Source organism: Thamnophis sirtalis, unplaced genomic scaffold (genome assembly GCF_051295495.1).
Source record: "Thamnophis sirtalis isolate CommonGarterSnake01/CBP01778 unplaced genomic scaffold, rThaSir2_p1.2 scaffold_3, whole genome shotgun sequence".
NCBI classification, from domain to species: Eukaryota; Metazoa; Chordata; class Lepidosauria; order Squamata; family Natricidae; genus Thamnophis; species Thamnophis sirtalis.
In genome coordinates, this window is record NW_028261383.1 from 58,736,838 (window position 1) to 58,750,397 (window position 13,560).

The following is a 13,560-nucleotide window of genomic DNA, read 5'->3' on the forward strand; positions in this document are numbered from 1 at the left end:
ACTTTCTTTTACATGGTCCCTTAGAGGAAGAGGCTTCCAACTACCACACTTGAATGTTTATTTATTAAATATTTTTATGTGGTAGCAAACAACTGATCCACATTCCTTTATACTACAAATAAAATAAAACTACAGTAAACTTCAATTCAAACATAACACTCAATAAATCAAGTAATATTAGTACTTGTTATTAATAGTAGTACATATTATTAGTATCATAAAATAATAGTAATAACTATTATGCCAACCCTAGTTTATATGGAAACAAATTATAATTCAAAGTACTGTTTTATGCACATTCTAGAAGATTGCTAGAGTATAATAAAACTCTCATAGTATTCATCTGTTTATTGAGTTAGTCCAAATGGTATATTATACTGTCACAATTTCTGAATCAAGGTATCTTAAAATCTACTAATTTAAATAATGCATAAAAAACATACAGGACTCATTATTCCTGTGGAATTGAATTTTTTTACTATGTTCAGACCCATGTGGCCACTGCAGTCACGAGTTTGTGATTTGCAATGTTCCCTGCCAGCTTACCACAAGCAGTCAGTGGAGAAAATGACAGGAACTCAGAGGTCACTCCTGTTCCCATTACTTTCTGCCTGCCCATGGCCACTCTGTTTAACTGTTTAGATAAATAACCTTTTTTTTCCTTTTAATGACCCTGTAATTCCTTGTATGAGGGTGGAGTCAAAACGACTGAATGAAGCTGAGAGATTACTGGCCAGATGCCCTTTTGATACCTATGTGGAATTTACAGTAGATATTTTCTCTTTGCATCCAGCGAAAGAAATATTTGCCATTACCTAGATTGAATTCACAGCCTCCTCTAGGCCACTGTGACACTCCTGTTTAGGTTAAGTAAACATTGATTTATTGCGGAAATTCCTTTGCCACTGCTGACTTTGTGCCTAGAGCAGGACTAGAACTCAATCTCCCAGTTTTTAGCCTGATGCTTTAATCACTACACCAGCATTGGGGTAAAAAAAAAATACTCACCCTGAAATTTAATGTAGATTCTGGTCACATCAGATTGCACTACCTTACTCTTAAAGAATGACCTAGTGCGTCATAGGGCCCTCTATTTAACACTAAAAAGAATAATATATTAAGTTGATTAACTATGTACAAAAAGTCCTCAACCTGCGACCACAATTGAGACCAGAATTTCCATCATGGGTTGTTGTGGTGGCAAGCTGAAATGTATATGATTTCTATTTCTAAAATTATCTAGAAACTGAAAACAAAGATCACATGAAAGCAAGTAAAGAAAATCTTTAGAACTGAACAAAGTAAATAAAAATATTTAGAATTAAGCAAACAACCACATGATATTACAATACCTGTAAGTATCTTCTGGATAAGTTTTTTGAATATAGTCTTGCAACTCCATTTGAGCTTTCTCCTGGAATTTCTCGATTTGGCTGGAGCTTGTAAGACCAGGGTGATCTATTAAAATTAAATACATTATTTGTTTGTTTATTTTTACTGAAATATATACCGTAGTACATTTTTTTTAAAAAAAACTTTTATTCCAAAATTTCCAAAAATATATTCCATCATCTATCAACAATTTCCCCCTCCCCCAGCTAGCACATATGGTCTATGCAAAAAATACACAAATCATAAATTACAACATTTGGTAACTAGCAAATCATTTCAATTCTTCAGGATCTACTCTTGTTGACCATATATTATCATTTCTCAAAGAAAACAATTTTATGTAATTATCTATTACAGTATATAGTAGCTCAATTACAACTTAAGAAAGTTTTTGAATCTATTTAAGAATGTATAGAAACATTTAAATGCTAATTTGTTGTTCTACAAAACAAATTATGTAGAACTCAAGAGAATCTTTATCTTGAGCCAGATTTACAGAAATATTTGTGGGTTTTTTTGAGACAATTAATTGTTTAATAATTGTCATTTATGGGGGCTAGGGAATCCTATTTACCTTTGGCTTTCTCACTGCTTATTGGAAAGCAGTTCTTCAGTAGTAGACCTTTGCTTTTCTCACCATTTGGGAGTGATTGTTTTATTTAAAAAAGTTAAGACAAAGCATCTTTTAAGCCACTTTGGAGCAGTTTATGGTTATATTGACTATTTTTTGACAGGCAAAGTCTTACAAACACGTGTCTCTAAATCCCAGATAGGCTGAAATCAATAATGGGGCCAACTAATATAACTTCCAGATGTTCTCTAGCACAGGAAGATAAATGTAGGAACCTGAAAATTATATCCACGTCAAGTGTAGAAATCAGGAAACTCAGACAATTCAAAAATATATAAGGGTTTATTGCAAGCTTAAGCTTTCTTCAAGAATCTGAACTACTAATGATAGGAAATTGGCAGCTAGATCTCTTGTGGGTGCAAAGGAACTCGAGACTGATGATGCATTTGACCACTCCCTCAAGTTCAGCCTGATCATCTACTACAATCCTCTTTCTTATGACATTCTATTTGGGACTGCAATTGGAAAATATTATTCACAGGTCTTCCATATTTTGCTCTAACCACAAAAGCTGCTTGCCAAATCATTTAGAGATCAATAAAAGGAAACAATTGAGATATGACTCTTAAGAAAGTGTTTCACTAATATATCAAATTTAAGTATCACATTTAAGCAGTAAGTCTCACTGAAGTGAAGGGTTAAAAGGTGAAAGTAAACATTTTAATCCCAAGTTAAATATATTAGAAAATGGGCTGCCAATTTCTTTACTGTTTTAGCTAGTGTCAGAGTGTTAAAGCATCTAAACAGCATTAAAGACACAAACTGAAATAATCATTAAATGCTTACCAGGACTAAAGAGGACTATAGCTTTAAGATAAGCATATTCATATCCATCAATATCAAGTTTAGCCATACTGTTACAAAACTCCTGGAGTTTCCAAATATGCTCCATCACTTGTTTTATTCGATCTCCAGAAAGTTTATCTAGAAATAAAGATTATATATTCTCTTAAAAGAAGGTTTGGAAATCCATTAAAAGTAAAACCTTTTTCAGGACATAATCATTTAGATAGCAGTTTCACATATTACATTTCTTTCGTGGAATTTGAGGAAAAAACCTTGCTTTTTCAAATGGAATTAGCAGCTGAACCACCTCTTTCTGCTCCATAGTTTGAATTACATATTCCTATAATTCTCAATTGCAGTGAATAAAGCAGAAGCAGAGACTTACCCTTTTGTTAAGAATGCAGACAATGAAGAAAAGTCAAACAGTAGACAAGGGTAAAAGAAAGGAGTTGGTATAGAAATAAAACTGAAAGTAAACCAAAAGCTATAGAGAAAGATATAGTGTCTAATAATGATCAAATAGGAGAAGTTGGAATTGCCATGAGATATCTTTTAGTCAGAGAATTGAGCAGACAAGAAAGAATTAAGCTCTTTTGTGGAAAGTAAAGTGCTGCTGAAATAATTTCATTGCCCTTAGAGACAGAGAACTTGTACTACACTTTCAAATATCTGGATTTGATTAAGATGGGCAGAGCTGATCCTATATATTCTTTATGGGTCAAACCAGTGTTTCAATTTCAGTGAATAAGGGAGTGGGGAAGGCAAGAAATTGATGTATAAAAACAAAATTCAATAAATCTGCACTATTAATTCAAACTAGGCCTTGAAGGGCAAACTCATCAATATTTAGTAAGGAATAAAGTTGGAACACTTGCCAAAGCACCCTTCTCTAAGTCTTCTCTAAAAAGACATTAGTAAAAGTGTTTCATCCACATTACTAAGATTGTACAAGGAATTTGGAGCATTTTCTATGCTGACCTTATACTGTGTGTACATGTATAAATATAATGTAATAGGTACTAACTTCCTTTCTGAAGCACTGCAGATTGGTGGTATGTACTTGTATAGAAAAGTTGTGTCATGCCCTTGTGGTAGTCTGAATCTGTGGGGGAAGGTGAACTGGAACAAGAACTGACAAAGATGGAGAGGCAAGCTTTGTTGGCCTTGGAAGAAACTGGGGAAGGGTAGAGTCAAGGATTTTCTGACTTAGTAAGGCCTGCAGACAGGGACAGCTCAGGAGAAAAGCAAGGATTATCCATTCCTGATCCGAGAGCAAGCAGGGAAGAAAGATGGAGAGATGCAGATTGAGCCAGCCACAAGGGAAGAGAGTGTCCCACCCCCTTTCACAAGGCACACCTGGGGACTAAGATGTAAGGAGGTGCCGGTGGGAAGGGCATTTGTCGGGAACAAGCGTTGAATCTGTGGAGCCTCATGTGCACTTTTTCAAGGTTCCAAGTAACACCCCTAACGAGGGTTACCAAAGCCTCGAGATTGCTATACTGTCTTGTAGGGCTTGCCAGTTTGCCTGCTTCATTGAACTTCTTGCTCTGGTTACTCTTTAGGCTAACCTGGCTTATTGGGCTGCTGGCCCTGGTTGCTGTTTGATTAATCTGGTTTACTGGACAACTTGCAGCCAGAGGCTTCTGAAGGTCGTGTGGGTGCTTTGCTCCAGGACTTGAAGTTAATGTGGGAACATTTAGGGGCACAGTTGGACCAATAAAGGGAAGTTAGACCTATTCTCTGATTGTGTTGCTTTTGTGCCACATCCTGGGTCATCACAAGATGTGCGGATAGTATTGAAATCACTGAGACAACTCAGAGGAAAATTAGACTTCTATAAAGCAAGAAGCAAGTTGTTATGTCTCTTACCTAAGAGACAATGACTCAGAAAAGGCAGATCTGACAATAACAGTGACAATAAATTATCTGCCTCTTGAACTGGCATGGGAATTATATTAAGCCAACATTCACAGCACAGGAAAAGTGAACAAGAATTACGCAGGAAGGCCTTAATTCTTCTACTTTTGATCTTTCTATCCATAAAACAGACTTATTCTCTCTCTGTGTGTGTGCGTGTGTGTGTTTCACTCCATTGATGAGAAATTGCCCTTTCAATTCTTCTTTAAAATGATTTGAAAAGTAAAACTTAACTTCTGTAAATTTAAGATCTTTGATACTTCTCTATTATAAAAGATTAATACCACTATGAAATGTTTTTCTCTTGTTCTTTTGTTCTGTGATATTTGTATTTTTATATGTCCTATGTGGCCAATCTGATCTTCAAATGTATTTTAACATTTTCATGGAACCTGAAAATTTCATGAAAATCCTATTTATCCCCCCCCCCCCCAACCTGGTAGTAAAGTGGAACATAATCTATAGTTCTATACTTCAAAGCAAAATAGAAACAGACACTTCTAGGAATATTGCAGAGAAGAAAGATGAAGATAAAGTATTTTCCTGTCTTCTTTGATTCTGTGATACATAATGGTGCACATCAACAAGGGAGAAAGAGACAGAATATTTGTGGCAGTGGGCCCCTATCTGCCATAAATGTAGCTTCTGGGACTGAAAAAGCTACTCTCTAACTTATGTTTAAAATATTTTACCTCTGACTTATTATTCTGCATGTCTTTTCAGCCCCTGTATTTTAGAAACCCCTATTGTTTACAAATTAAGTATTCTGCAAACAGCAGGATGTAAAACATTCGTTTCTCTTAATTAGGAAGTAGTAATAATAACACTGCTTATTTTTTCAGGCTTTAATTTCTACTAAAGGCAAGAGAACTACTATTTTAATTATTGTATTCTACTCCTACTGATAAAAAGCTATCATTAAAATAAAACTAACTACACCACAATTAGTTTAAACAGCATCTCTCTATTTTCAATAAGGATAATAGTTCTACAATTTTTTTGTCTGTTTTGAATACCCTTCAGCTTTGGATGATGGAAAATTTAAGAGCCCTACATTTAATCAAACGTAGGGCACCTACCTCTCCATGGCATCTGAATATCCTGCCTCTTTCCTTGATCAGAGGAACTACATCAGTAGTGTTGTTTTTGAGGGCCTGGCTGGGGGGTGGGGTGGAACATGTCTATTATAATTAAGTTTGAAAGGATTTAACAGATTAAATCAAATTAACTGCTATTTTTATTCTTCTAAACCTAAAACAGCAAAGTACATTAGCCAGAAATAGACCTCCACCATATTTTTATAAAAGAAAAAACGATACATTGCAGTTAAATAATAATATAGCATTATAGTTTTAGCATGTAGGATTTTTATTAGTCATGAAAACTATGTAATATCCTAATCCCAGATATCAGAGAAGAATAAAATAGAGAATATTGGACAAATCCTTGTTTCTATTGCTGTCAAACTACTGTACCCCAATCCTCTATTTCCAGTGAATAAATTCCGAGGAAAGAGGAATCTCCCAAGAGCCCACTCTGTTCTTGTTGAGAAGTTGGGTGAAAATGTGGCTCTTTATCCAGGTTTTTGGTGTTGTGTGTGTGTATGTGTGTGTGTGTGTGTGTGTGAGAGAGAGAGAGAGAGAGAGAGAGAGAGGGGCATACAGTTTAGTGAATTAATCTTGTATTATATTCTAATAGAATATGATTGCCCAACCCTCTGCCAAAAATGGGACCAGTCCTTTGAAGACAAATGTTCTCAATATATGTATACTCAAAGAAAGAAATGCAACATTATGAGTGGAATTAAAAGCAGACACCACTATTGCCCTATTAACAGAAAAGATTTTATGTACAAGTGATACATACAATTATAAAACCTTGAATTTATAACAATTAGAGCCTTTAAAAATAATACATACCTTCCTGTATGCTGTTCTGCAAATGGTTGACAATTGCTGCTAAGATGGTTGACAAGCTCATCACCTGTGCACACTGGGCTAGGCCTAGAGTAAAGAGCTCATTCCAACAGGCACGCACAAGGCTTGTATTACAGTCTTGCCTATGAATTATAAAAACAACTGGTAAGGCTCGGGGTAATTTTCTTGTATATAAAGATCTCAGGGATAAGACTGAAAAAATCTACTAAATTTGGAATGTTGTGAGAATTGGGACATATGTTTTTTGATGTTTAGCACTGAAAAGATCACCGAGTGACATCGTTGCCAACAGACAGAGGTCCAAAAGTTATTTATAATGAACTTTTAATTAATCCATTTTTTAAAATTATAAGCACATTACAGAGCCGAGGTGGCGCAGTGGTTAAATGCAGCACTGCAGGCTACTTCAGCTGACTGCAGTTCTGCTGTTCAAATCTCACCGGCTCAGGGTTGACTCAGCCTTCCATCCTTCCGAGGTGGGTAAAATGAGGAACCGGATTGTTGTTGGGGGCAATATGCTGACTCTGTAAAACCTCCTAGAGAGGGCTGAAAGCCCTATGAAGCGATATATAAGTCTAACTGCTATTGCTATTGCTAAAAAAGCAAAGTATCAAAATGCAAAAGATAATTAAGAGATAAAGGCTATATACAATATTGAAAACAATTAATAAATAACAACAAACTAAACCAAGACCCCCAACTTTTAAAAGACTCAATACACTATAATATTAAACATCTGGAATATTTGTTAAACATATAACTGTCATTGGTTTACAAAATACACCTCCTAAAACTTTATTATCAAATGAAGAAGGGTATTACCTAAAATACTACTGCATTACTCTAAAACAATAGTTTTAGAGTATTCTAAATATTCAGGGCTTCAGCTTTAAGTGGCAGCAAAATGTCCCCATAAATACAAAAAGGACAAAGAGTAAGACCCTAATCCTGCTTGCTCAATAAAGCTAACTGAGCTTAATTCTTTCTTCCTACTGTATTTTCTAGACCTAGACTGTTTTCAGTCAAAATGTATTATAGGTCCCAAAGATTGCTAAACCAATCATGTAATGATCAGCATTAGTTGGGTTAATCCATATTTGCCAGGGATAAACAACATCTTTTTTTGTGTGTCTTCCTGTTAAGAGCTGCAATCCCTGAGGGCAATCCTATTGGGGGTTGCATGATGGGCAGGACTGAAACAAACAGATGAGGCTAAAGCCAAAATTGAGCAGAAATACCTAGTTTCACTATTTTATTTCTGGCCCTATTTTTGATATTTTCTCAATGAATGAGATAACACAGTAGGGGAAAATAATAGCAATAGCACTTAGACTTATTTACGGCTTCACAGTTCTTTTACAGCCCTCTCTAAGCGGTTTACAGAGTCAGCATATTGCTCATTTTACCCACCTCGGAAGAATGGAGGACTGAATCAACCTTGAGCCTGGTGAGATTTGAACTGCCAAGTTGCAGGCAGCCAATAGTCAGCAGAAGTGCCTTGCAGTACTGCACTCTAACCACTGCACCACTCTTTAAAAATAAACATAAAATAAAATAAAAAAACAAATCCACAGATATGAACCAATTTCAAGGGTTGTCTCAAATTACATCCAATACTGTGGAGTTGTTTCTGCTCTCTGACCTTGGTTGTTTGGTTGCAGATGTAACATCTTTTACTGCTAGAAGGGGGTTTGCTCTTGGCTTATAGACTGTAGCTTGCCCTGTCAGTGTAGATGGAGATTTTCTCCTTGGTAGTTTCTTGGTTAGGTTGTTGTTTACTGCTTGGTTATTTGTCTGAGTTGGAAGTTCCTATAGTCTCTTTTGAATGTTATGCAAATGTTGTTTATCTCTATGGGCCTGTTGATAGCAGACTTGTATGAATACCAAGCTTCCTAGGAAACAATAAAAAAAGCTAAAAAGGAAATAAAAACCCCAGAACACCTCTTCTCTAGCAGTCAAGATTCAGATAAGGAATTAACTTTACAATTAACATTAGACAAACAATCAAGCAGTAAACAATAGTCTAAACAAGGAATTTCCAAGAAGAAAATAATACCCCTACTAACATTGACAACAAGCATATATAAACTGAGTGCAAATTCCATATCCTTTTAGCACTGAAGATATTACATAGTCAGGTAGGAAGCTCAGAGGACTCAACAGTTCATCCCTGAGCTAAATATATATTCTATTAGATCATGGATTGCCTACCTTTGATCTATTCAAAATACAATGCATAGTACCAAAACTATTGTGTATTTTTACAGACTTTATTAAAACCTTGGACCAAACAAGAAACAAGGTGAAAAAAGGGAAAACTCTCTACCATGTAAGACATTGCCTAAGTCGTAGCAATTACATGAAATTCTTAACATACAAACATTGATTAAATGGTGATTAGAATTTATGACGGAGCTGAAAAAAAGTGACTTAGAACTTGTCCTCAAAAGTTACAACCATTGCACCATCTCCAGAATCAGGTGACTGCAATTTGCAACCTTCTAGGTTTGGGGAGCTGGTTTCCAACAAGCAAATTTAACAGGGGAAGCTAGATTTATTTAATGATCTGCATGTTTCACTTAATGACCACAGAATTCACTTATTGCTTAACACAAGTGGTCAAAAATCTGGTCATATGATTATTTGCTTAACAACCATATCAGTGACCAAAATCCCAATCCCAAATGTGGTTGCAAGTCAAGGACTACCTGTACAGTTAGCAATTTGTTATTTTGTTCTGATTAAGAAAGTTTTAAGCAAAATGTCTCCAATATTAAAATGCAAAATATGAGGTTTATCTGCTGGTTACTTAGAATAAAATTTGGCATTTTGTTCTGACTAAGCCAGGGGTAGTTAACTTTTTTATACCTACTGCCCACTTTTGTATCTCTGTTAGTAGTAAAATTTTCTAACGATCCACAGATTCCACAGTAATGGTGATTTATAAAGTAGGGAAGTAACTTTACTTTATAAAATTTATAAAGCAGTGTTATAATAAACCCCTACCGCCCACCATGAAAGCAGGAACGCCCACTAGTGGGCGGTAGGGACTAGGTTGACTACCACTGGACTAAGTAATTAGCAGCTAAACCTTATTTTTTGCATTTCAACATGGGAGTATAACTGCTATATGGACAAGCATTATGCATTATCACAAAATGTTGTAATTGTATAGACCAGATCTTATAGATACATATTATATCTTCCCTTCCAGAAAGAATAGAAACACAGAAAAAACAACATATTGTCTGCATACAAAAGTACACACTTTATCATACTTTTTGTCTGAAATAATAAACATAGAACAATCTTTCTTTCATTCACACATTCCTAAATGAAATGTTGAAGAGCAAATGTACTCCTCACCTAGCTGCACTTCTCAAATTTTGCTGTATGTATGTATGTATGTATGTATGTACGTACGTACGTACGTACGTATGTACGTATATAAAAATCCAATAAAATGAAAAACGACCCTACGAGCAAACTGGAAGTCACTTCCAGTTTGTCCGTTGGGCCGTTTTTAGTCCTCCGGAGCCTTCAGGGAAGCCTCTGGAAGGCCCCTGAAGGCTCCGGAGGGCTTAACTCGGTCCTATGAGCAAACCGGAAGTCCGTTCATGAACTTCCGGTTTGCCCGTAGGGGCGGTTTTTTGTGCTCCAGAGGCTTTAGAGAAGCTCCTGAAGCCTCTGGAAGGCCTGGGGAGGGAGAGGCTGTTTTTGCCCTCCCCAGGCTCCTATAAAGCCTCTGGAGCCTGGGGAGGGCGAAAAATGGCCTAAGAAAAAAGCTAGTCAGCTGGCCAGTGTGCACATGCGCTGGTCAGCAGACAGGGCAATGACTTGCGTGCCCTGACAAATGGCTCCGTGTGCCACCTGTGGCATCGTGCCATAGGTTCGCCATCGTGGCAATAGGTTCTTTCTCTCTCTGTGATTCTTTGTCATGGTGTCCCTAATGCTTTGAAACATCAACGCCATTTCTTTTGAAATTTCACACACTTCCCCTGGTGGGATTGTTCAAAGTTACGATGACACTGAAAAAAGTGACTTATGACTGGTTCTCATATTTATGACGCTTGTAAATCCTAGTTATGTGATCAAAATTCAGATTCTTAGTAACTGGCATGTATTTATGATGTTTGCAGTATTCCGGGACCTGGGATTGTCATTTGCAACCTTAATAGGGAGCTTCTGGCAAACAAAAGCCAGATTCACCTATTGACTACATGGTTCACTTAACAACTCTGGCAAAAAGGTTATAAAATGGCACAACTCTCTTAACAACTGCTTTACTTAGCAGTGGAAATTTTGAGGTCAATTGTGGTTGTAAGTTGAGCTGCAAAATGCACCTGTATAGCATTTGCTTTAATACAGCAAATGAAATACTTTTATTTTTGAGAATCATTATATATTATGGATTCTTTTAAATGCATATTTATCACTGGAAAAAGAAAGCACATTCTTACCCTAGCGCTTGAAAAGCAGGAATGGACCTGGCCCAATGCATGGAAAGAAAAAGTAATCGTGATGCAGACTCACAAATGTAATGCACATTCAGATACTCTGGCATTGGGCTAGGCATGGTTAACTGTAAGAGAACAACATGAAATTTATTACAAATACATATATTAAAAATCACTGCTATATTAGTCAATATAATATAGAACCAGAAAAAACAGCCTTTTTATACTGAATAAACATCTCTTTAAACATTCACATAGTTTCATCAATATTTTTGATAATTTAAAAAATGTTTTTTACTCTAATGGTGGTTGAAAAAACCCTTACCATGTATTATTGAAAAATAATTATTTGCATTTTAAATAACAACTGCAGTGCTTCTATGTAGTTAGGGATCACAATTTACAACAATAATGTGGAATACAGATATCCTTCACTTACAACAGTTCATTTAGTGACCGTTTGAAGTTACAATGGCACTGAAAAATGTTAGTTATGACAATTTTTCACACTTACAACCATTGCAACAACCCAATGGTCACATGATCAAAATTTAGACACTTGGTAACTGACTCATATTTATGATGGTTGCAGTGTCCTAGGTCATGTGATCACCTTTTAACAAGCAAAGTCAATGGGAAAGCTACATTCATTTAACAACGGTGTTACTAACTTAACAACTGCAGGGATACACTTAACATCTGCAGCAAGAAAGGTTATAAAATGGGCAAAATTCACTTAACAAATGTGTCGTTTGGGCTCAATTGTGGCTGTAAGTCGAAGATTATCTATAATTAAATATTATTTATTTATTTATTTATTTATTTATTTATTTATTTATTTATTTATTAGTAGATTTATAGGCCGCCCAATCCCGGAGGACTCCGGGCGGCTTACAAAGCAAAAAGAAGAGTAATTAATAAAAAATAAAGGAAAACAATTGAAAACATCACCCCTACACCCAATCTGATTGGGGCTGGACCTCAGCAATGAGGTCAACAGCCCCAGGCCTGCCGGAATAGCCAGGTTTTAACAGCTTTTCGGAAGGCCATGAGAGTGGGCAAGGTCCGGATCTGTGGGGGTAGTTCATTCCAAAGGCTGGAACAGCCACAGAGAAGGCCCTCCTCCGAAGAGCCGCCAGCCGACACTGTCTGGCTGACGGCATCTGAAGAAGGCCCACTCTGTGGGATCTCACTGGCCGTTGGGAGGTATGTGGCAGTAGGCGGTCTCGCAGGTATCCTGGTCCTAAGCCATGTAGGGCTGTAAAAGTAATAATCAGCCCCATGAATTGCATCCGGAGACTAACAGGAAGCCAGTGCAGCTCGCGGAGGATAGGTGTAACGTGGGTGTATCTTGGTAGACCCAATATCGCTCACACGGCTGCGTTCTGGACTAGTTGCAGTCTCCGAACGCTTTTCAGGGGCAACTCCATGTAGAGCGCATTACAGTAGTCCAGTCTTGAGGTGACAAGGGCGTGAGTGACCGTTTGAATTGCCTCCCGATCCGAATAGGGCCGCAAGTGATGCACCAGGCGAACTTGGGCAAAGGTCCCCCTGGTCACAGCCGACAGATGGTGTTCCAATGTCAGCTGTGGATCCAGGACCCCCAAGTTGCGGGCCCTCTCTGACGGGTGAAAATTCTCACCCCTCAGGATTAAGGATGGACTATCTGGACTGTCCTTCGGGGGCAGCATCCATAGTCTTGTCAGGATTGAGTGCAAGTTTGTTCACTCCCATCCAGATCCTGACAGCTTCCAGGCATCGGCACATCATGTCCGCTGCTACACTGAGCTGGCACGGGGCGGAAAGATACAATTGCGTATCATCCGCATATTGATGGTATTTAACCCCATGCTGTCGAATGATCTCACCCAGCGGCTTCATGTAGATAATGGTTCAACATCAGAAAAGTTTAAAATGCAAGACTTGAGAGAGAACATTTTTTCAAAAAAATTAGAGAATGGTCGCATTTGGTAGTTATATTTTATCCTTTTAATAAGAAAACACTGATCTGTTTAAAACAGTATGTTAAGAATGTAATGTGATTTGATTTTATACATTATGAGAACTCATTTTTACAAGGAAGAAGTTAATGATAAGCTCTGCCAAAACAAATCAAGGCAAGACATACCTTAAATGTCACATGAGTATCTGTAAGGAGAGGTCCTTCAACTTCAATTATTGGAGTGGACTGATCCCTGCTGATGACATGAATATTTCCACCACCAGCAGGATCCATCCCATCAGCTAGATTCTGTGCTGTGGCACCATCTGTAGTATTAAGTGCTTTAGCCAAAGTATCAAATGCCCTGCAAATAAGAGTAATATATGATGTATACATCATATATGGTCTTATATTACATTTATCAGTGAGAAATAAAATAAAACCACTGAAATCTTGTCCATCAATCAATAACATCATCAAACCCCAAACAGAAAGTTA

General features: G+C 37.0%; 1 protein-coding gene across 2 annotated transcripts in view; it reads right to left on the reverse strand.

The window, feature by feature from the left end:
- NR2C2 (nuclear receptor subfamily 2 group C member 2) overlaps positions 1-13,560 on the reverse strand; it is a 65,458-nt gene that overhangs the window by 7,079 nt on the left and 44,819 nt on the right. For both annotated transcript variants that reach the window (XM_087708940.1, XM_087708939.1), the window contains 5 exons: positions 13,249-13,426; positions 11,124-11,245; positions 6,646-6,785; positions 2,810-2,947; positions 1,353-1,458 (listed from right to left, as the gene is read on the reverse strand). In XM_087708940.1, coding sequence (XP_087565066.1) covers positions 1,353-1,458; positions 2,810-2,947; positions 6,646-6,785; positions 11,124-11,245; positions 13,249-13,426 — 684 coding nt within the window. The remainder of the gene's footprint in view (positions 1-1,352; positions 1,459-2,809; positions 2,948-6,645; positions 6,786-11,123; positions 11,246-13,248; positions 13,427-13,560) is intronic.